General features: G+C 43.1%; 1 protein-coding gene across 1 annotated transcript; it reads right to left on the bottom strand.

The window, feature by feature from the left end:
• Positions 1 to 509: 509 nt before the first annotated feature.
• mgat4b (alpha-1,3-mannosyl-glycoprotein 4-beta-N-acetylglucosaminyltransferase B) lies at positions 510 to 25,320 on the bottom strand. Its single transcript, XM_034689376.1, has 8 exons — positions 25,257 to 25,320; positions 24,233 to 24,363; positions 22,739 to 22,846; positions 16,281 to 16,474; positions 15,017 to 15,095; positions 12,619 to 12,706; positions 6,077 to 6,189; positions 510 to 3,992 (listed from the first exon to the last, which is right to left on the bottom strand). The coding sequence occupies exons 1-8, from the start codon at positions 25,318 to 25,320 to the stop codon at positions 3,969 to 3,971; spliced, it is 801 nt and encodes a 266-aa protein (XP_034545267.1). The 3' UTR covers positions 510 to 3,968.

The following is a 25,320-nucleotide window of genomic DNA, read 5'->3' as shown; positions in this document are numbered from 1 at the left end:
GGTGGTTAGTTTGAATCTGGAGTCTGTTGGCTTCAGAGTAATTGATGTTAACAGCTGTTTCTGGTGTATTACTTCACAGAAGACAGGCGCTGCTGGTCTGAGCAGCTTCCTTGTTCTGAGAGGTAAAGTGATTGATGCAACAGGTGGAACTGTTAGAGGACACTCTTTGATCCATGAAGGATTATGTTGAAGGTGTTGCAGCCTGTTTGCCTGCTGCAGGAGGAAGAGGTCTAAAAACAGAGCCCAGATTTAAAAATCACTCAGGTTCCTTTACATCCTCTGCTGTTTCTTCTGCATGAAATTGAAATAAATTTAACCTTAACAGCTGTCTGTGATGTTATTTCATCACTAGCTTTGATGAAGCCTGATGACATTCCCAGAAATCATCTCACCGCCCACACACACAGACACACAGACACACAGACACACAGACACACACACACACACACACACTTACGATAAGGGAATAAACTGGAGCCCGACCTCATGAGTCTCTACAAACATAAGCATCATTTTCATTTCTGTCTTTATTACAATTCACAGATTGATAGAAGTTAAAGATCATTTAAATAGAGTTTATCTAAAGGATACAAAAGACAAACACAAGATTATAGCAATGCATTCCAGTGCATCTTACAAAGAAAGGTTGTGATGTTTCCTGAAGCTTGAAGACGCTAAGTTCACTTCAGATCTGAGAGAGTAAAGTTCTGTTGCCTGTTACATGAACGAATGAATGAATGAATGGATGAATGCATGAATGAATGCATGAATGAATGCATGATGGTCCGGACAGGAGGGACGAGTCTTATTTTGCTAAATTGCTCCCCTAAGTTTGTTCTCCTGTTTCTTTGAATTATAAAAAGGTCATCTTAAAATGTAGTCTGGATTTTTAAAGATCATCAGTTTGGAGCTCGTTGAATCTGCAAGAGATGACTCTACATATAAAATGTAAAAGTTTATTAAACTCACGCTTTGTAAACCACATTACTTATTAATGGATTTAGAGGACAAATAATGCAAAGGAGCAATTGATCAAAAAGCGTCTCCTGTGAAACTGAAGCCAGCAGTGAGAAAATAAAGACAGCGACTTCACAGAAAATTAAAGTATCGGTCCAAGTTTTCCGTTTTTATTAAACGTGACTGAACGTGAAAACAAAGACTTGAATCTCTTTTTGCACTGGACTGAAAACTACAGTACTGTAAAGTACTACAGAGGAAACTAGAGTACTGCCGAGTACATTAAAGTACATCTGACTACTGCAGAGTGGAATACTGTAAAGTTTACTGTAAATTACGCCTCTGTGAAGTAAAGTAAAATACATCAGAGTACTATGAAGTACGTTAAAGTGCTGCAAGGTAAATCCAGGAGTTTGAAAGTACTACAGAGCGGATTAGAGAAGAACACCACAGTACTGTGAAGTACACCAGAGTACAGCACAGTTCTGTAATGTAAATAAGAGTACTCTTAAGTTCATTTACACTACAGAGCTGTAGAGTACACATACTATGAAGTACTACTGCATAAATCAGAAAACTGCAAAGAAGTATCTGAGTAAAGAACATCAGAGGAAATCAGATTACAGACACTAAAGCACTGTAAATGACAGAGTACTGTGAAGTATTCTAAAGCACATTAGAGTACTGCAGAGTATGTAAGAGTACTGCAAAGTTAATTGTGCTGTTCTACAGAGTACATCAGAGTACCTCAGCACAAGGAGGTGGTCGAAAGTCACTCAAAGTATCTTAAAGTATAAATTTAGAAAACTGTAATGTACTGTAAAGAACATTAGAGTAATGTAAAGTAGCAGTACTGTGAACTGTGTGTAACTGAAGTACTGTAAATAACATTTGAGTGCTGTAAAAACCTCGTAGTATTGTATAGTAGCAGTACTGTGAAGAACGTCAGAGTACTGTGAAGTACATTAAAGTACTCTCATGTTCTTTAAAGAACAGTAGAGTAGATACAATGAAGCACTGTAAATTACATTAGAGCAAATAAAGTACTTCAGAGTTCACCGCAGAGTACTGTAAAGATCATGAGAGTACTCTAAAGAACACCATAGTGCTGTAAAGAACACTCTGAAGTACTCTGAAGACATTAGAGTACAGTAAAATAATGATAAGTACTGTAAAGAACATTGTAGTACTGCAAAGTACTGATAGTACTGCCAAGAGCGTGTGATCAGAGTACTGTAAAGAACATCCGAGTACTCTGAACAACAACATCAGAGTGTTGTCGTGTAATGAACATCATTGTACTGTAAAGAACATTAGAGTACTGTGAAGTGTATGTAATTGGAGTACTGTAAAGAAAACAGTAGTACTTTCAAGAAGCAGCACTGTAAAGAACATCAGAGTACTGTAAAGTACTGAGCAGTACTGTAAAGAACATTTTAGTAGTGTAAAGTAGCAGATCTGTGAAGAACATCAGAGTACTGAAATGTTCTGAGCAGTACTGTAAAGTAGCAGTATTGTGAAGAACATTAGAGTACTGTAAAGTATCAGTACTGTAAAGAACATGGTAGTATTGTAAAGTATCAGTACTGTGCAGAACATGAGAGTACTATAAAGAACATTAGAGTACTGTGAAGAACATTAGAGTACTGTAAAGAACATTAGAGTACTGTAAAGAACATTAGAGTACTGTGAAGAACATTAGAGTACTGTAAAGACCATTGTAGTACTGTAAAGTATCAGTACTGTGCAGAACATTAGAGAACTATAAAGAACATTAGAGTACTGTGAAGAACATTAGAGTACTGTAAAGAACATTAGAGTACTGTGAAGAACATTAGAGTACTGTGCAGAACATTAGAGTACTGTAAAGAACATCATAGTACTGTAAAGAAGATTAGAGTACTGTAAAGAACATAAGAGTACTGTGAAGAACATTAGAGTACTGTAAAGAACATTAGAGTACTGTAAAGAACATTGGAGTACTGTGAAGAACATTAGAGTACTGTGCAGAACATTAGAGTACTGTAAAGAACATCTTAGTACTGTAAAGAACATTAGAGTACTGTGCAGAACATTAGAGTACTGTAAAGAACATCATAGTACTGTAAAGTATCAGTACTTTGCAGAGTGTAATCAGAGTACTGTAGATTCTAACAGAGCAGGTGTCATTAAAAGGCCTCAGTAAACTCAAATAAAACATCCTTAAAAGACTTCATTAAAAAAGTAAAACAGCTGTCATCAGTAGTTTCAAGCCACAAAGACGTGAGAAGGTCCGAGGTCGCAGCAAAGGATTGTGGGTACTGTTGTCGCTACATGTTGCAGTGTTTCAGGGCTCGTTTGAAGTAACTCCGCTCTTCTTCTTCTTCTTCTTCTTCTTCTTCTTCTTTAAGGCAAACCGCTCTCTGATGGGCGAACCCCGAGCAGCGACTACAGACACACACACACACACACACACACACACACACACACACACACTGAGAGGGCATTCATATGACGTGTGTGTATACAGCTCTATGCGTATAAGCACGTATACTGTGGGAGACCGTGGGGTTCCTGGTGGGGTTCCTGGTGGGGTTCCTGGTGGGGTTCCTGGTGGGGTTCCTGGTGGGGTTCCTGGTGGGGTTCCTGGTGGGGTTCCTGGTGGGGTTCCTGGTGGGGTTCCTGGTGGGGCGGTGTTGGTAGAAAGGTCCGGAGAGAAAGAGGCCTTTGAGTCTTTAGAAGCAGCAGTTTCATCAGCAGAAGTGATGAGTCGCTATCACCAGTGTTTCAACATTAACTAACTGTATGTACACATAAATACAGACTCCTCAGGGTTAATACAGCATCGTCAGTCAGTCTGTCAGAGCTGTGTGTTCAGGTCTCTGTTCAGCCCTGCAGTAACCAGGTCCGGCCAGACGAGGGCGCTGTGGCACCGCGGTGGGTTTCTGGTGAGCAGGACGGCAGCTGGCGAGCCTCTGGTGGGCTCGGCTGAACGCTCGGAGGAGCTGAGGTATCACTGAGGGGGCGGAGCTTCACTCTGCTTTCTTTATGAAGATCTGAGGGAGACCAGAGAGACCAGTGAGAACTAACAAGAACCAGCAGGAACTCAAAGTACAAGTGCTAAGAAAAATGTCTAATTATTCAAAATTAGTATTTTTAATTTTCAATTTTTATGATTTATACTTGTTTAAAATGTTAATTTACATAATAACATTTAATATTATAAAGTCTTTAAATGACCACAATGTTAAAAAAAAGTGACTTTGTGTAAAATGTAATAAGGAACAGATTTAATGATTGGAAAATCATTTAAAATTCATTCACTGCATTAAACACTGGCATGACTCTGTAGTGGAAGTCACTGGATTAAACACAGACATGACTCTGTAGTGGAAGTCACTGCATTAAAAACAGACATGACTCTGTAGTGGAAGTCACTGCATTAAAAACAGACATGACTCTGTAGTGGAAGTCACTGCATTAAACACTGACATGACTCTGTAGTGGAAGTCACTGCATTAAACACAGACATGACTCTGTAGTGGAAGTCACTGCATTAAACACTGGCATGACTCTGTAGTGGAAGTCACTGCATTAAACACAGACATGACTCTGTAGTGGAAGTCACTGCATTAAAAACAGACATGACTCTGTAGTGGAAGTCACTGCATTAAACACAGACATGACTCTGTAGTGGAAGTCACTGCATTATACACAGACATGACTCTGTAGTGGAAGTCACTGCATTAAAAACAGACATGACTCTGTAGTGGAAGTCACTGCATTATAAACAGACATGACTCTGTAGTGGAAGTCACTGCATTAAAAACAGATATGACTCTGTAGTGGAAGTCACTGCATTAAACACTGGCATGACTCTGTAGTGGAAGTCACTGCATTAAACACAGACATGACTCTGTAGTGGAAGTCACTGCATTAAACACAGACATGACTCTGTAGTGGAAGTCACTGCATTAAACACTGGCATGACTCTGTAGTGGAAGTCACTGCATTAAACACAGACATGACTCTGTAGTGGAAGTCACTGCATTAAAAACAGACATGACTCTGTAGTGGAAGTCACTGCATTATAAACAGACATGACTCTGTAGTGGAAGTCACTGCATTAAAAACAGATATGACTCTGTAGTGGAAGTCACTGCATTAAACACAGACATGACTCTGTAGTGGAAGTCACTGCATTAAACACAGACATGACTCTGGAGTGGAAGTCACTGCATTAAAAACAGACATGACTCTGTAGTGGAAGTCACTGCATTATAAACAGACATGACTCTGTAGTGGAAGTCACTGCATTAAACACAGACATGACTCTGTAGTGGAAGTCACTGCATTAAAAACAGACATGACTCTGTAGTGGAAGTCACTGCATTAAAACAGACATGACGCTGTAGTGGAAGTCACTGCATCCACAAACGCAGGTTAAACCTGAACCATGCAAAGAGGAAACCTTATATAAACCTGATCCAGAAGCAAGACCTTGTTTGTGGTGTAGAAGTAGGAAAACTTCCTTTGAGTCCAGAACCATGACTTCGTTCTTCAGCAGTATGTGAATGTTTATACTTAGTGACACACTTATAGAGTCTGACTAATTCTGATTTCTGAAAGCTTGATAGCGATCTAGATTCTCAGAGATGAAAGTTTAATGTTTGAGCTGTTGAAAAAGACGTTCAAATATTCAGTGTTTGCTCCAGAAATGTTCCTTCCGCCTGTCAGGACGGAAAAGCCGCTCAGTCGTCATGAGGAGTCTTCGGTTTACCCAGACTAATGCATTCCTCTCAGGGTTACCCGAGACCTTCCCTCCAGAACCCTCAGAGAGGTCAGGAGCGCTCAGTTCCACCTTTTAATCCTCAACATCAACCTCATTACGGGGGCGTCACTTAAAGCCAGGGAACTTTTGAAATGAGCAAGTTTGGACGTTAAGTTTTGAAGGGTTTATTCAGTTTCCACCTCGACTCCATGCCCAACAATGGAGGACGCCGCTTGCAAGCATCCCTTCAATCTAACAAAACCCCCTTTCTGTGAGCGGGCCCAGAACAAACCACTTGGACCACCTCCATAAAACCTCCAAACATGTATTATGACTACATGAACTGGGGTCAAATTCAGGCCTTCTCACCTCGCTGAGGATCACCCAAACCGGTGAGTCCGTAATCACAGAGAGACGCATCGCCTCCAGGGGCCCAAAGGTGGGGTCAACCTCTCCCTCTGCGATGCCGTTCTGGAAGTTTCCTGAAAGAGATGAAAATAAAAAAGGGATAAAATCTGAGTTCAATGAGTCCTGATGCTCAGGTCCATCTCGATCCCAGACCTTCTTTTGACCAGACCGTTACCTGGTTGGACCCGTTCACTGGTTTAGTTTCAGTGTTTTGGATCTGTAACATTTTATCTTCCTCGTCTTGTCCAGTAATCTTTGTAAAAGTGTTCTGGGTGTTTGTGAGAAACTGAAGGATTAAGCGTACCTCTGGGAGCTGAGGGAATTTCTCCCACTTCTTAGTCCAACCTGAACATATACTCCTTAATCCCCTCCTGGATTAGCTGGAAACTGTATTGTCACAAAGCTGAAAACACTGCGGTGTCTCTGAGTTCATGAAAAGTTGAACCTTTGGAGATTTGTGGCGCTCAGCGGCCGTGGTGGATACAAACATGATGATCTTATAGAGTATGACAGATGAGTCTTTACACCCCCTTAAAGAATCCTAAAGCCACATAAGAGAAACAGCATACTCCTAACTTCCTACTGAGACTTAACCACCTCCTTAAGGACTCTTAGGATCCCATCAAACAGCTTTTTAACTTACTGAAAACCCAGAAACAACCCTAAGCCCCTGCATGATCAGAGGCTATCAGGCGCTCCAACACACCTGAATGAAGCTCTGGAGCCGAGTGAACCAGCCGGGCGTGAACTAACGTCTGGTTTACACTTCTGCGTTAAATCGACGCCGTAAATTTATCGATGATGACCGCAAGCCCTGTGATTGGTCCGCTGGGCAGGAATTGGGGTATACAAGTACATATCAACCATATGTACAAACCGTAGGCGACCATATAACCACTGTATCTAAGCAGTATATCCACCATATATTAGCCATATATCAACCAGATGACGACCGTATGACGACTATATATTGACAGTATATCAGCCATATATCCTCAGTATATCCTCCGTATGTTGTCCGTATATCGACAGTATATTGGCTGTATATTGGCTGTATATTGACAGTATATCAACAGTATATTGACCCTATATTGACAGTAGATTGACGTATATTGGCTGTATATTGACAGTATATCAACAGTATATTGACCGTATATTGACTGTATATTGACAGTATATCAACAGTATATTGACCGTATATTGACCGTATATTGACTGTATATTGACCGTATATTGACTGTATATTGACAGTATATTGACCGTATATTGACCGTATATTGACCTTATATTGACTGTATATTGACAGTATATTGACCGTATATTGATCGTATATTGACCGTATATTGATCGTATATTGACTGTATATTGACAGTATATCGACAGTATATTGACCATATATTGATCGTATATTGACCGTATATTGATCGTATATTGACCGTATATCGACAGTATATTGACCATATATTGATCGTATATTGACTGTATATTGACAGTAGATTGACCGTATATTGACCGTATATTGATCGTATATTGACCGTATATTGATCGTAGATTGACCGTATATCCGCCGTATACCAACTGTATATTGGCCGTATATTGACAGTATATTGATCGTATATTGACTGCATATTGAGAGTATATCGATAGTATATTGACCGTATATTGATCGTAGATTGACCGTATATTGATCGTATATTGATAGTATATTGACCGTATATTGATCGCATATTGACAGTATATTGATCGTATATTGACTGTATATTGACAGTATATCGATAGTATATTGACCGTATATTGATCGTAGATTGACCGTATATCCGCCGTATATCAACCGTATATTGGCCGTATATTGACAGTATATTGACCGTATATTGACCGTATATACGCCATATATTGACCGTACTATGACAGTATATCTACTGTATATTGACTTTATATTGACCATATATCGTCCGCATATTGACGGTATATTTACTGTTTATCAACCGTATATTGTCTTTATATCGACAGTATATTGACCGTACATACGCCGTATATTGACAGTATATCTACCGTATATTAGCCGTATATTGACCGTTTATTGACAATATATCAACAATATATAGACCGTTTATTGACCGTATATTGACCATATATAGCTGTAAATTGACAATATATCAACCATTTATATGCAGTATATGAACCAAATTATACCATTTATCGACTGTATATCGACCATATTTAGACCAAATATTGACCATATATTGACTGTATAATGACCATATATTGACCATATATTGGCTGTATAATGATCCTATAATGACCGTATATAGGCCTTATATGGACTGTATAATGACCATATATTGACTGTATAATGACCATATATTGACCATATATTGACTGTATAATGACCGTATATAGGCCTTATATGGACCGTATAATGACCGTATATAGGCCGTATACTGGCTGTATTTTAGCCGTATACTGACCCTGTATCGACTGCATATCAACCCTGCATATTGACCATATATGGATGGTATAATGGTTGTTTTATCTCCTCTGAAATCTCCTCTGTATTCTTCTTTGTAATACTCTCTGTATGACAGACGGCTTCATGTACCAGCTCTCCTTCAACACTTCTATTATAGTCTCCGTAGTTCACTGTGGACCAGCAGCAAGAAAACGTAGCGGGAGAGAACAGGCGATCAGACGAGCATAGAAATCACACAGGCAGGTGTTTAGCTGGAATATAACAGAAAGACACACAAGACTTTAAAGCTCAAAACAACGCTAGCCAAACCTCACTCGAGCCCTTTATGGCCTCTGAGGAATCCCCAAGATCACCTCCTTTTGTCCTCCAGAGACCTCCTCTGAATCTCAACGAGCCCTGTTTCCACCTCGCGGCCTCCTCGGGTTCAGGCAAAGATCCAACAACAAAGAGCATCAAGAAACCGAACAGCATGAAACAAAGGCACCTCCAGAGTTTACCAAGAGCTCTGGGAACTCGTGTCTGCTTGTTTGTGGACGGGGCTGAGAGACTGAGGGATTTTTAGGATCCATATGGATTATTCTGTGCAGGTTTACAGGGTCATTAATGGTTATTAATGGATCCACCGACTCTCCCCTGTGGCTCTGTTTGACTGTCTCCATCAGATCCCATCCGCCCTGCCGTCTCTAGTTCCCGCTCAGCAGAGCAATAATCCCTGCGAGGATTCATTTACTGGGATTATCACGCTGCGAGTGATGCTTCCAGGTACGAGAGCGACGGTAATCCCAAGAAAGAGCAGCGTCTGGGGGTGTGTTATTGATTTATCGAAGGGTATAATCTCATATGATTGAGGGTATAACGGCTCTTGTTCAATATTAAGAAACGTGTTCGGCTGCTGGAGAGCTTTTCTGAGAAACAGAGAGGAAGATAAAACCCTGAGGTTTGGAAGAAGACGCAGAATCAGCTGTAAGGTCTTATGTTTTAGCAAAGTTCACGCCATCACGTGTGTTTGCATGTTTGAGCCCCTGAAACAACCAGTTAATGGATGGAAGCCTCACAGTGTTTAGACGTTAAAGGATAGTGCAGGATGGACTCTGAAATGTGACATCCTCTCCTCTTTAACGTGCCGCTCAGCCCTACATTTATCTGACAGTTGATTCAAATCATAAAATCCCATCGTGGGTACTTGAACTGTTTGTTGTTTCTCTGCAGACTCAGGACATCCGGAGGCGTGCCGCTGAAATTAATCGAGTTAAGAAGAGTCAGCCGGATCGATCCGCCGACTCATCTGAAAAATTGATGAGGGGGATAAAGAGCTGCTGGTAATTTATGATTCATTCCCTCTTGTCTTTTGTTTCTTTAAATCCTTCTTCCTGCGCGAATGTCTGATTCATTAATTCTTCTGGATTTTTACGCTCAGACAAAAAGGTCACCCTGCTGCAGAACCCTCAAATAAACAAGATGTCTTCATGTGTTGTCACTGTGGTGGGCAAATGCAATCTTAAAAAAAACCATGATAAAATAAACACAAAAGCATATTTAAAGACGTTATAGGTGGGTGTGTTTTTGCTATATCCACCAACAGTCTGCATAAAAGCATAGACAGGACCACAGCCCAACAAAGGTGAAGCCAAAACATTTAGAGCCCCGCCTCCTCCATGTTAACAGATGGGACATGGGTCAAATAAATGTTTGTCAAACATGGTTTCTGTCGTTATAGTTAGATCTTATCATGCTGATTTATGTCTCAGTGTTCATTTTTCTGTTTACTTTGAGTTAGTAAGTTAGTTAGTTTGAGGGGAGGGGCTAAGGATATTTCTTTTTTAGATCAAACCTTTCTTCAGAATGTTGACCTTTCTCTCTCAGAATTCTGAGATCGAAGGAGGAATTCTAGAACTCTGCATTTGATCTTAGAATTCAAGAGCTCTGCCTTTGATCTTAGAATTCTAGAACTCTGCCTTTGATCTTAGAATTCTAGAACTCTGCCTTTGATCTTAGAATTCTAGAACTCTGCCTTTGATCTTAGAATTCTAGAACTCTGCCTTTGATCTTAGAATTCTAGAACTCTGCCTTTGATCTTAAAATTCTAGAACTCTGCCTTTGATCTTAGAATTCTAGAACTCTGCCTTTGATCTTAGAATTCTAGAACTCTGCCTTTGATCTTAGAATTCTAGAACTCTGCCTTTGATGTCAACGACAGAAGTCTGAGAAAAAAAGGTGGGACTTGAAGAAAAAATGTTCAGCACCATGATTGACAGCTCTGTTGACCAATCAGGCTCCGGCAGCGCTGTGTGCTTTCGCTACAAGGTAGAGGTGGGTTTGTTGGAGTAAGGGGCGGGACGTTAATACTGCGACTCCACCTTGATGCAGCTTTTTCTTCTTCTTCTAATGCTTTTCTTTGTGCACTGTCGCTCCACCACAGGACCTCCCACTGCTGCTCCTGTTCCTCCTGCTTATATAACCATCATAAAAGAAAATGAGAATTTTCCTAAAACTGTGAACTTTACGTCAGCGGCTCAGCTCATAAATGTTCCACAAAAACCCTTCACACGGAGCTGCCCTCAGAGTGTGTGTGTGTGTGTGTGTGTGTGTGCTGTTCCTCTCTCCTTCTGAGGACCAACCTCAGCTCTCAGAGACCGCACTTTTGGAAAGACTGAGTTTTATGTGGAGGCACTTCTTTCACTTGTTTCTGGAGGATCAGGCTTGATTTAAGCATTAAAGTTAGAATAATGTTTGTTTTAGGTTTGGGTTAAAGACTTGGAAATGTACTGTGTCAATAAATGACGTAAAGTTCGCAGTTTAGGGAAAATTCTCATTTTCTTTTATGAGGGTTATATAAGCAGGAGGAACAGCCGTGGTAGGTCCTGAAACACTTTCACAAGGAGGAACAGGAGCTGGAGGAGGAGAATTATCAGGGATCTGTAGTACTTTCAGCAGCATGGACTTCATAAAAAAATTTGGTGCTGGGTTCAGGTATTCGTGGTTCGGGGATCTGATAAGGACGCCTCCCTTTGGAAGGGTTCTGGGCAAGTCCAACTGCAAGTAGACCCCGGGGAGGACCCAGAGCTTGCTGGAGGGATTATATATCCCAACTGGCCTGGGAACGCCTCGGGATCCCCCAGGACAGGAGGAGCAGGAAAGCGTTGATGGGAGAGGGATGTCCGTGTCGGGCTGCCGAGACTGCTGCCTTCGAAACCCGACCACGGATAAGCAGAATAAAATGGACGAATGCACGCAATCACTCTCACACTGAAAACACCTGAAAATGTCATTACAAATTCAAGGGAAAAAATTCAGAAAATGTCGATAAAAAAATAAAGGGAAAAAAACCAGAAAGTTTCCACTGAGAATTCCCAGAAATACTTAAATTTTCCAAAATATTCCTACTTAAGATCCTTGAAAATTACCTGAAATTTCTGCACATTTTATTGAAAATTCTTGAAATTTTTAATTTAAAATATTCTATATTTACCCCTAAAATTAAGTTAATTTCCAATCAAAATGTATGACATTTTCTGTACACTTTCACTGAAATTTCCATAAAAGTTTCCAAGGAAAGTAAAAAAACATATCAAATTATTTTTAACACCCTTTAAAATGTCCTCCAAATCATACAAACTTTATAAAATATGCTCTAGAATTTCTGAGACTTTCAAATGAAAGTTCTCTTTTTATTCCCCTCTCATAAAAAAATACATGAGAATTTATCTAGAAATAAACTTCAAATTCATAAAAGATCTCACTGATAATCAAATCATCCTCCTGAGAAAACATGGAGCTCAAAATCTGTCAACATGTTTCCTTAAATCCTTTTTTTAGTCCTCATAAGTGCAGAAGTTCAAACACGTGTGTCATTGTCCTCATCGAAGCAGAGAAACAAAAGCAGAGGAATGTTGTCCTGAATAACTCTCCTCATTGTCACCAGGCAGCTCGTTAAGCTCGTTAAGCTCGTTTGAACGCACGTCAAACTGACCGTCACTGATTATCAGAGGACCGAGGTGGTCCTGGTCTCTTGCTAAAGGCCGCCCTCACTCACCTATTCTGATGAATCCGTCTTCTGTCCGGTGGTACTTTGGCGTTTTCTCCCTCCCTTCTGTCAAGGCCTCTTTCTCCGCCTGGATATTCTGTAATAAACACATGAACTCACGTTATGACCTCTGTTAGGGCAGAGTTTCACGGCAACAAGCAGAGACCGGTCTGCAGAGCTGTAAAGAAGAGGGATTAAACTGAACTGAACTCAAAGAACCACTCCACCAGAGACATGAGGGACCAGCACAGGAATGAGGGACCAGCACAGGCATGAGGGACCAGCACAGGTATGAGGGACCAGCACAGGTATGAGGGACCAGCACAGGCATGAGGACGCTGACCTGCAGGTGGAGCTAGCTCTGCTAACTGTAGACACACTGCAGACTCTGTGATCCTGAGTGTCTCTGAAGTGTTGTTGTAATTCCTATCACTGCCAGAAGGGGGAGACATGTTCTTCACTGGAGGTTAAAGGCTGGTTTATACTTTTAGTTTGTGTGTTTGTGTGTTTGTGTGTTTGTGTGTTTGTGTTTGTTGTTTGTGTGTTTGTGTGTTTGTGTGTGTGTGTGTGTGTGTGTGTGTGTGTGTGTGTGTGTGTGTGTGTGTGTGTGTGTGTGTGTGTGTTTGTGAAGTATGGACTGGACAGAAACATGAGAGTCAGTTAGCTTGTGGTTCTGGGTTTTGTTATAAGGCATGGATGTTTATGGTTCTGAGATCCGCCCCCCCTTCAGAGCTGGTCCACAGGAACCAGAATCAGGTTCTGGTCTGAAGCTGATGATGGAAACAGACTCATAAATAAACCTGAACCTCAAGAATCACAACAATAATAACGGCTGCCTCTTGTTCCTGCTGTTTGTTATTCCCAATCTTCCACATCCTTTCTTCCCATCATCCCCCTCTCCTCCTCTTCCTCTTCTGGTCAGCGTTACCCCGGCAACTGCCTCCTCCCTCTCAGTCTGCTATCTCAGCCTGCTGTAAGTGTCGGTTGATGTTTTTTGTGTCTTCTTGATTCCCCTCCGCTGAGGTCGGTCTCAGCAGGAGCTCCTCCTCTCCTCCGTATATGTCACACTCTCCCGCTGAGACACTTAGACTTAATCAGCCTCCGTCTTACAGTCGACCACGGAGGGAGACGCGCTGATCCGTCAGTCTGACTCATCTTCAACAAATCAGAGAAATACACAATCTCTACCCGACAGAAACATCTGGAATCTCATCTCAGGGGGGCTCTGGTTTCTGTTTGTAGACCATTTGTAGTCTAAGGTAGTATCCACCAATCAGGTGTCAGCAGGGAGAACAGTCTGTATGGAGAGCAACAGCAGGTGTTCTAGAATTCTGAAATCAAAGACAGAATTCTAAGAACAAATGGAACATTCTGTGAAGAAGGTCAGAGCTAAAGAAACATCAGTGTCTCTAATCCTCTTTCATAGACCTCCATTCAACAAACAAACATTGTAGACGTAGTTTTCTTCTCCTCTTGAGGACAGACCTGACAAAGCTTTTTACTTTCAGCTACAACTAACCTGTAATTACAGATTCTGATTCAGAGACATGTTGAATCTGGATCTCAGGGTCTGGGTTTTAGTCTGAGAAGGGGTTCTAGTCTCTGTCTGTTAGTCTGAGTAGTATCCACCAATCAGGTGTCAGCAGGAAGAACAGTCTGTATGGAGAGCAACAGCAGGTGTTCTAGAATTCAAGAATTCTGTCTTATATGATGTCATAATTCTGTCTTTGAAGATGTCATAATTCTGTCTTTGATGATGTCATAATTCTGTCTTATATGATGTCATAATTCTGTCTTTGATGATGTCATAATTCTGTCTTTGATGATGTCATAATTCTGTCTTTGATGATGTCATAATTCTGTCTTTGATGATGTCAGAATTCTGAGAACAAATGGAACATTCCGTGAAGAAGGTCAGAGCTAAAAAAGAACATCAGTGTCTCTAATCCTCTTTCATAGACCTCCATTCAACAAACAAACATTGTAGACGTAGTTTTCTTCTCCTCTTGAGGACAGACCTCGTGTTATATTGATGTTTTTTAAAAATTGCTGTGTCCGTTATTTATATCTGCTTTAAGAAGTTAGCATCAGATATCAGGTAACACGGTGACAGAGCAAAAAGAGGTCCTTGAAGGCAGGGACACATTTAAACCTGTTAATGAAGCATGTTTATCCAGTGATTCGACTATGGTGGATGTTTCAGACTGACTGATTTGGAAGAATGATTACAATTTGCCTTCAATCTCTCCTGAAAAATACGTGACACCAACCTTTCTGATTATCTGTTAGAGCTTTTCAGATGCTCATATACCTTTTTAGAGACTTCACATGGTTTATAGAATGACAGTTACAGAAACACACCTCAGTTTGGTGTGTTAGTGATTCAGAGTCTTGTCTTAACACTCACGTCGAACGGCAGAACCTCCACTGATGTGTTGAAGAGTTTGTCTCCCGGATGCTCGATGTTTCCGCTCCGAAAGAAATACCTGAAAACGGAAGAGAGGCACAAAGTCTGTCAGTCTGATCAATATGTTAGCAGCACACTACTGCTTCCCCTTCATGGACTCTACTTATTTCAGATACCTGACCCTGTGTCTGCTAACCCTCCGCACTCTAGAACTCTACGCTCCCAACATGCAGGCCTGCTCATCGTACCTACAGTCTCTAACAGTAGTATGGGAGGTAGAGCCTTCAGTTATCAGGCCCCTCTCCTTTGGAATCATCTACCAGTCAGAGTCCGGGAGGCAGACACCCTCTCTACTTTTAAGAGTAGGCTTCAAACTTTCCTTTTTGATAAAGCTTATAGTCAGAGCTGGATCAGGCTTGGACCAGGTCTTAGTTCTGCTGCTATAGGCTTAGACTGACACACTGGGATCCTGTCTTTCCCTCTCTCTCCTCTCTCTGCCTGTCTCTCACTTTAACTCTTCCTGTCCCATTAAAGTTACTAACCATAGACCTTTCTGGAGTCCCTGAGCTCCCTTGTCTCGTAGGTTCCTCTGGATCTCTGCTGTAGATTCCTTTTTTGGGGTCTGTTATTCATCCTTTCTTTCTTTCTTTCTTTCTTTCTTTCTTTCTTTCTTTCTTTCTTTCTTTCTTTCTTTCTTTCTCTCTTTGTTCTTTCCATGTTTCTTCATCCTTTATGTCTCCTTTTCTCATCCCGTCCTTTCCTTCCGTCTTTCCTTCCCCATTTCTTCTCCTCTTTTTCTTTCTTCTGGTCTCCCTCTCTTCTCTCTTTTCCTAGACCTTTCTGGAGTCCCTGAGCTCCCTTGTCTCGTAGGTTCCTCTGGATCTCTGCTGCTGTGGACGTGGTCCAGACTCCAGCTGCTACAACTACTACTATCCGTCTCCCCACTATCATCTCTCTCTCTCTCTTCATCTCCCTCTATCCCTCTCTCCAACACGGTCTCAGCAGATGTGTGTCTAACATGAGTCTGGTCCTGCTGGAGGTTTCTGCCTGTTAAAGGAAGTTTGTCCTTTCCACTGTAACTTGCTAAATGCTGCAAAGTGCTCTGCTCATGGTGGATTAAGATGAGATCAGACTGAGTCCTGTCTGGAAGATGGGACTGGATCTGATCCTGTCTTGATGTTTGGTCTTTGTAAATAATAGAACATAGAGTACAGTCTAGACCGGCTCTGTTTGGAAAGAGATTTGGTGCTCCTCTGGTACTAACCTCTCTATGCGGACGGGTGTGAAGAATCGTATCCGTATGAAGTCCCCTGCGACGGGTGTGAAGGCCCAGAAGAAGTCCTCTCCCAGGTAGGCCTTCTCCAAGGTGAAGTGCTGGTAGGTCTTCAGGCTGGTCGTCACCTCCGCCAGCGGGTTGGCGTGACCCTTATGGAGGGTCTGTTTCCCGAAGTCCTTATCCTGCAGGAGAAAGGAAGGAGTTTGTGACTCTCTGAGAGTCACCAGGAAGAGGAAAACACGGTGCAGTGACCAGAAGACATCATTAAGCGTTCGTCATTTCAGATTACTGACAGCGTCTCACACAGACTGGTATCACTGCCAGAACAGGAAGCCGTCCCCTGTGACTAATCCTGTTTCAGGTCAGTGCAGACCAAACGTAAAGACACGGGTAAACAACACGAGTATGACATCACCGTCAGGCTGAAGAGTCATCTCTTTGCTTCAGAAATCTGAAAGTCAGAACATCTTTATTCCTCTCTGGGGATTATTCTGGATTTGTCCGGAGCACTTTCTCTGACTCCAACAAATCTATTAACTGAACTCTTAAAAAAAACACACACTCCACAGACGAGTGAGTCCCACTTCCATCTTGATTCTTCCAATTTAACTGTGATGATCAAACCCTGGGCTGATTTTCTTACTAAAGCAGGGTGAACATTTCAGGCGGGAGGGTAATATCTGTGTTTGGCCTCCATGTGTAGCCTCCCATGCAGCCCCGGCTTCTGCGGTTCAATCCCCACACGGAGGAGCCGCTGGTCTGTGACGGCCGGATCGATATCCAATTGATGGGAGCAGATTGCAGCAGCAGTCAGCGGCGCTCTTAACACAGTAATCAGAGACGAGACGAGGCGTTGGGCTGTGAGCCGTTGCCACCGCTGAGAGGCTCTGCAGTCTGTGTCTGAACGCCGACGACTGCAGAGGCTTTCAATCTTCATGTCTCCGGAGACGCTGGACTGAACTCCCCCTGAACCCGGGCCTACGATAAACCCACTGAGCCCCTCACACTCTGACAGCTCCCCAGTCCAATCAGTCTGCTGCTCAAACGTGTCACACAACAACACAGGACCAGAGGAGACCCTTTCATACTGGGTGACTCTGCAGCCCACATTTGCATTAAGTGCCAACAATCAGTGCCAAAGCAGGAAGCAGTCTGTGTGATGGAGGAGGAGGAGGTGGAGGTGGAGGTGGTGCATGGCTGTGATGTCTGCTTTTTCAGCATCACCCCTTCAAGTTTACTGTAAATAATAAGGGTGTAACGATTCATCATATGATCCGACTACATCGATCTGTGCTCGACTAGTTGTCCTTCCAGACGACATATATGGATCTAACATCGTTTTAAAAGGTAATAAATCGATTAAGCCGGCAGACTTTATATGGATGTGTTTTTTTTACACTTTTAATGATAAAGACGTTAAACGTTACTCAGTTCAGGCTTCCTGTCTGTGACGTCATCACCACGCGCCAGCAGACAACAGAACATAGCCTGGTGGACGGCAGAGAGAGAAGCCAGCGAGCGAGATATGATCAAACCACCACATCGGTCCAGCGTGTGGAAACACTTTGAGCTTTATAAAGATGGAGGTGTTCTAAATAAGTCGCTCGCTGTTTGTAGGATATGTAAAGGTCAAGTAAAGTTACCACGGCAACACCACAAATCTATCCAACCACCGACTGAGGCGCCACAGGATTTCACCTTAGACCGTATAAATATGGACGTAGTATCCGTGACGTCACCCGTCTGTTCCTGAGAGCTGTTTTGAAGCCAATCGACGGCGGCAGCCATATTGGAAATGTGGAACTCAACCAGGCAGAGTGTGACGTAAAGGGGCGGAGTTTGAGCCTCCTAGCCAACAGCTATGTGTTCCCGACCAGGAGTCAAGTCAGTCATGTCCTTATTTGGGCAAAAACTTGTAATCTTAATATCTTCTGAACCGTCACGTTAGAAATAAATCCCCCCCCCCCCCCCTACAGTGTGAGCCGATAGAGAGATTATCAATCATCAATCAATCAATCTTTATTTGTATAGCGCCAAATCACAACAAACGTTATCTCAAGACGCTTTTACAAACATAGGAGGTCTAGACCACACTATGTCAAATTATGAACAGAGACCCAACACCAAGACAGGGTAAGACTCAGTCTGACCCCACCTTAATCCATCATGAGCATTACACCTCACAGTATTTAGCTAGTTACAGTGGTGAGGACAAACTTCCTTTAACAGGCAGAAACCTCAGGCAGAACCAGACTCATGTTAGACAGCCATCATGCCTCGACTGAGTTGGGTCTGGAAAGACAGATAGAGGGGAGTAAGAGAGAGAGGTGATAGTGATGAGACGAGTCGTAGAAGCTGTTGCCGCTGGAGTCCAGCACGTCCGTATCAGCTGGAGTCCAGATCGTCCACAGCAGGAGGACGTCAACGGCAGCTCAGAGGAACCTACGAGACAAGGGAGCTCAGGGACTCCAGAAAGGTCTATGGTTAGTAACTTTAATGGGACAGGCAGAGTTAAAGTAAGTGATGAAGGGGTTGGGGGGAAGAAGGTGAGCTAGGATCCCAGTGTGTCAGTGTGCCAGTTCCCCCGGCAGTCTAGGCCTATAGCAGCATGACAAAAGCTGGTCCAAGCCTGATCCAGCTTAACTATAAGCTTTATCAAAAAGGAAAGTTTTAAGTCTACTCTTAAAAGTGGAGAGGGTGTCTGCCTCCCGGACCCTGACTGGTAGATGATTCCAAAGGAGAGGGGCCTGATAACTGAAGGTTCTACCTCCCATACTACTTTTAGAGATTTTAGGTACAACTAGCAAGCCTGCATGTTGGGAGCGTAGAGTTCTTCTCGATTATCTTCGTAGGGCCAAGCTGTTTTTTGAACCAGGCTGTAAACATGTTTATTAATGCTGCAAAGATCCTCTTTTTCCCATTCATGTCTATGTGGTTTCAGGTGTTTCTGCAGCCTCAAGTGGATTCTCGATGAATTGCAGTTTATAACACTTTCTCATAGGCTTCATATTTTGAGACTGGAGGTTGCTGCTTGGATTTCACCCAATGCCACCCATCCAGGCGCCTCTTGTAGCATTCATCAAGATAACATCAGCTCTGCAGAAGCCTCAGGCCTCGCCAGCATGTTTAGTCAGAGACGAGGACAAAACTCGGCTCGGGCCAAAAACTTCACGGCAACAACAGGAATCCAGGACTGCCCAGTATCAAGGTGTTTATCTCACAGTCACACTGGATGAATTTTTGGCTAAAACGTCACTGAATCGTTTCGGATCGTATCGTTCTAAATCTCAAACTCATTTCAGTTCAGGGGTCATGTACATCCAGAGTTGATCTCAAGTGGGCCGGACCAGTAAAATCATAATAACCTTTGTTTTAGTGCAAATAATTGATTCATGAAAAATTGGATCATGAAGTGCTCCAAAAAGTCGATGAGTTTCCAACAGATTATGTAAACTGCAAATATTCTTTATCCTTACTTTGAGAAAAAAGAGTCCCAGAGCGTCGTTCAGGTGAGCTCCATCAGCATTATGATTGAATGCGACCCCAAGAGGACAAATCTGAAGCAGTTACCCTTATTGAAAAATTGCAAAATTTTCACTTTGCAAAGACATCCCTGGGGCCAGATTGGAACCTCTGGAGGGCTGGTTTTGGCCCACGGGCCGTATGTTTGACACCCTTGCTCTAAATGAACCGTATCAGCAACCACGAGTCCTGATACGAATCGAATCGTTGTTAAAGAGAATCGTTACACCCCTACTAAAGCACGATGCGAGCTGTACCTCAGTCCCAGCCGTCCAGAGGGGTTAGGTTTAGGCACAAAATACACGTTTTTTAAAACGTCCCTCGTTATAAAGAATGAAGGTTTAGAGGAATCCTTCAGGATCAGCTTTCCACCCAGTGACAGGGAGGTAATCTGACTGAAGACAGAAAAGACATGAATGTGTAAGAAGTCCTAAAGAAGGACTGAAAGTGTTTTTAATCTCACCCTGCAGGGGTAGGATAATATCTCAGTGATTACTGTCCGCCCTTTTTATAAACATACACACATCCTGTCTTTTATTTGAAGCTCTTAATGGAGATCTGCAGACGACTGAGGCAGGAGACAAAGACTTGATCTCCATTGAGGTCTGTTTCTTTGATTCTCAGCATCAGAAACATTTACTGTAGAGGCTGAAACCTCTCTCTCTCTCTTTTCTCAGAAAGTCATCCGTGCATACATTTCTTCCAGACTTCACTCACGTCGTGCACTTTATTATATTTATCCAGCGACATCCAAAGACTGCAATTACTCAAAAACACTGCTGCCAGGCAACATGTAGCGAGAGAAGCGATCATGTAACACCCGTCCTTCAGCTTTAAGACCTGCTCGGTCTTAAAGCTTTAAACGTCCAGGCTCGGGTCTGTTTCTGTGACCTGCTAACTCCTCATGAGCCGGACCGCTGCCCGAGCAGGGCTCTGCTCCTGGTTCCTAAATCTCCTCGGGTCACGAGAGGTGAGTGAGAGTCCCTGCCTGAGGAGACGGACAAACTCAGTCCTCTTTTAAACTTCCTCTAAAAACTACCGCTGGATTTTTCTTGACCACTGGCTTTGTCGTACTCGTCCATTTCACCTCGTATCATTCAGGGAAGGGTCAGGATTTCAAACATTCAAGTTTTCATGAATGTATAAAAAAAATCAAACAGTTAAAAACATATATTACCTCATTTTAAAAATACAGTTTTCCTCCGTTTTTACTGGTGCCTGGTTATACGGTACTCTGGCCAGAAGGTGGCGGTAGCGCTACTGAACGCTGTTTTTCAACCAAGTTAAATAACTGAAGAAGAAAAAGAGGATTGGTAACTGCATTAAAAACAAAAGAAGAAGAAAACAAAAACAACAGTTACTGGAAATACGGGTTTAGTGCTGCGAGATTCAACAACTGAGAACATCTCAGGGACTGAAAATCTGAGACAAAGGTCGAGACAGCAACCCCAGTGCTCGCCCCCAGTGCTCGCCCACAGTGCTCGCCCCCAGTGCTCGCATCCAGTGCTCGCCACCAGTGCTCGCCATCAGTTCTTGCCACCAGTGTCTCGCCCCCAGTGCTCGCCATCAGTGCTCGCCACCAGTTCCAACCACCAGTGCTCACCACCAGTGTCTTCTACCACTGTCTGCCACCAGTGCTCATCACCAGTGCTCATCACCAGTGCTCATCACCAGTGCTCCCCACCAGTGCTCGCCACTAGTGCCTGCAACCAGTGCTCGCCATCAGTGCTCGCCACCAGTTCCAACCACCAGTGCTCGTCCCCAGTGCTCGCATCCAGTGCTCGCCCCCAGTGCTCGCCCCCAGTGCTCGCATCCAGTGCTCGCCACCAGTTCTTGCCACCAGTGTCTGCAACCAGTGCTCGCCATCAGTGCTCGCCACCAGTTCCAACCACCAGTGCTCACCACCAGTGTCTGCCACCAGTGCTCATCACCAGTGCTCGCCACCAGTGCTCGCCACTAGTGCCTGCAACCAGTGCTCGCCATCAGTTCCCGCAACCAGAGCTCACCATCAATGCCTTCCACCAGTGCTCCCCCACCATAGCTCGCCACAAGTGCTCGCCACCAGAGCTCAACACCAGTGCTTGCCACCAGCGCCCGCCACCAGTTCTCACCACCAGAGTGTGAAACCATTGCCTTCAACCAGTGCTAACCACCAGAGCTCTCCACCAGTGCTCGCCTATAGTGCTCGCCACCAGTGCTGAGCACCAGAGCTCGCCAACAGAGCTCGCCACCAGTGCTGAGCACCAGAGCTCGCCAATAGAGCTCGCCACCAGTGCTGAGCACCAGAGCTCGCCAACAGAGCTCGCCACCAGTGCTCGCCACCAGTCTCTGCCACCAGTGCCCATCACTAGTTCCCATCACCAGTGCTCACCAACAGTTCCCGCCAGTGACAGAACCTTTAAGTGATGGCTCTCCCTGATCTGTTGTAGTTCTTGTTAAAGTGAGAAACAAATGTTCCCTTTAATTATCTATGACTGCCGTCATTGATCCTTCAAAATCAAATCTGTCGTTTCTAATTTCTTATTTCCTGCAGACTCAAACGAACTCATCAGCCGCCTTTAAGAGTTCAAACTCCACTCTGAAACATGAACTCAGATGTTTAAAGATGATTTTGATCTCAGATCTTTTCCAGAAAGATTTTGGAGATCATTCTTTGAGGTTTAACACTTTTATTGTACCGAGAGAGAAATGAAACGTTCTGATGATGCTTTAAAAAGAACAATCAACAGAACCCACGGGGAACAACATAAAGCCATGCTTTTAAGTCTGAAGTGCTCGAATTAAATGTGACTTTAAATTAAACATGAAGAGTGACTAAAGCAAGTCAGAGGATGTCACTACACTAATGCTCACACACACACACACACACACACACACACACACACACACACACACACACACACACACACACACACATTCATTACCTTGAGTTTCTGTATTTTTCCAGCGAGGGATGAGTGTGTGCCGACGTGTTGGAAGAGAGACGGCTTGAAGCGGATCCTCAGGTTAGCTTTCTGTCTGTCACAGTGTTTCTGAGGGAGAGACAAACAAACAGTGCAATTACAGACACATAATCTTTTATAATCCGTCAACAAAACACAACAAATCATCCCAGCAGAAAACCCGGCCTGTCAGCATCACTCCGCAGCCTCTACAGGAATGTGAGGAGGAAGCCAGCAATCAGACGGCTGCTGGTTTTAAGGTCTCTGTTCTCAAACAAGCGGCTAATTGACAAATCTAAAGCCTGTCGGCGACTGTCCAACAGCTTTACCTCTGGGGACGAGAGGCGGTTTGATGGTATTTCATGGCCAGCAGTTAAACGACAAACAACTTCAAGCTGAGACTTCCTTTCCTGTGCTCTGCATTCTTTACAGTTAGACTAAAAACTCGAGAAGTGACCGTGTGATCGGATCAAAAGTGACATTTGGCCTCATCCACCACAGGAGCCCCCCATTCATCTGTTTGAGGGGAGTCTCAGTTTCACTGTAAACAGGTCCACAGAGGCTTCCCTCTGGCTTCCTTCAGCGGTCTGAACCTGAAACAGAAACTGATGTTCTTGTGATGTTCTTGTAATTAACGGGTCTTCAGTTTGCTGAAATAACAACATCATGATGCAGATTAGTCCAAAGTCCAAAGTCAAGCTTTGTCAGGTCTGTCCTCAAGAGGAGAAGAAAACTACGTCTACAATGTTTGTTTGTTGAATGGAGGTCTATGAAAGAGGATTAGAGACACTGATGTTTCTTTAGCTCTGACCTTCTTCATGGAATGTACCATTTGTTCTCAGAACTCTGACATCATCAAAGACAGAATTCTGACATCATCAAAGACAGAATTCTGACATCATCAAAGACAGAACTCTGACATCATCAAAGACAGAATTCTGACATCATCAAAGACAGAATTCTGACATCATCAAAGACAGAATTCTGACATCATCAAAGACAGAATTATGACATCATCAAAGACAGAGTTCTGACATCATCAAAGACAGAATTCTGACATCATCAAAGACAGAATTCTGACATCATCAAAGACAGAATTCTGACATCATCAAAGACAGAATTCTGACATCATCAAAGAGAATTCTGACATCAAAGACAGAATTCTGACATCATCAAAGACAGAATTATGACATCATCAAAGACAGAATTATGACATCATCAAAGACAGAATTCTGACATCATCACAGAATTATGACATCATCAAAGACAGAGTTCAGAATTCTAGAACACCTGCTGTTGCTCTCCATACAGACTGTTTTTCCTGCTGACACCTGATTGGTGGATACTACTCAGACTACAGAGACCAGAACCCTTCTCACACTAAAATCCAGACCCTGAGAAAATAGTAAATAGAGATGACTAATTGGTGAATCTTTGCAGGTTTGAGGGGAAATAACAACATAAGGATTTACTCACCGCATCCTTCTCTGGATTGCACACTTTGACCCACATGATGTGGTCCAGCAGCCAGTCGATGGGCTTGTCTTTGTAAAACATCAGCATGAACTCCACGATCAGCGACAGGTCCAAAGACTTGAACATCTTACCTGTGAGAGGAGAGAAGAAAGAGAAGTTTAGTGTAATGCACCTAGAACACCATCGCTAACACCGGGTGTTTTTTACCCGATATAATATATCCAATAAAAAGTACTTGTCATCAAAATATGACAATACATGACAAATTAGAGTAGTGTTCTTTTATTTTAAACTGTGCCATGTCTAACAAAATGTATCATGGGGGGGATTGGAACCTATAAAAATGCTCCAAAATTACTGAAACATTTGGAATTTGAGAACAAAAAATCCTAAAAAAAAAAAAAAATGATAAAACTGGAAACTTGGTGTTCGGTCCACCCAGGACCCATTCCCAGGACGTTTGAGACTTCCCTGGTGAAGGAACAGTCTCCGGTCTCAAACTATGAAGCCCATGTGGAAGTGTTATAAACTGCAATACATTGAGCGTCCACTAGAGGCTGGCTGCAGTAACACCGGAAACCACATAGACATGAATGGGAAAAAGAGGATCTTTGCAGCATTAATAAACATGTTTACAGCCTGGTTCAAAAAACAGCTTGGCTCTATGACGCTAATCTCTCTATCAGCACACACTGTAGGGGGGGGGTGGGATTTATTTCTAACGCGACGGTTCAGAAGATGTTAAGATTACGAGTTTTTGCCCAAATAAGGACATGACTGACGGGACTCCCGGACGGGAACACATAGCTGTTAGCTAGGAGGCTCAAACTCCGCCCCTTTACGTCACACTCTGCCTGGTTGAGTTCAGCGTTTCCAATATGGCCGTTGCCGTCGATTGGCTTCAAAACAGCGCTCAGGAACAGATGGGTGACGTCACGGATACTACGTTCATATTTATACAGTCTAAGGTGTAAACACGAACACATGCCTGTAGGAAAAAGCGTGTTTTGGAGTCAGCGAACACCCACGCCTTCAAAGACGTCAAAGATGATGCTGAAGCCACCCAGGGACCCGTGACACTCAGCCAT

Source organism: Notolabrus celidotus, chromosome 8 (assembly GCF_009762535.1).
Source record: "Notolabrus celidotus isolate fNotCel1 chromosome 8, fNotCel1.pri, whole genome shotgun sequence".
In the NCBI taxonomy this organism is placed as follows: domain Eukaryota; kingdom Metazoa; phylum Chordata; class Actinopteri; order Labriformes; family Labridae; genus Notolabrus; species Notolabrus celidotus.
This window is presented reverse-complemented; position numbering and strand designations above follow the sequence as displayed.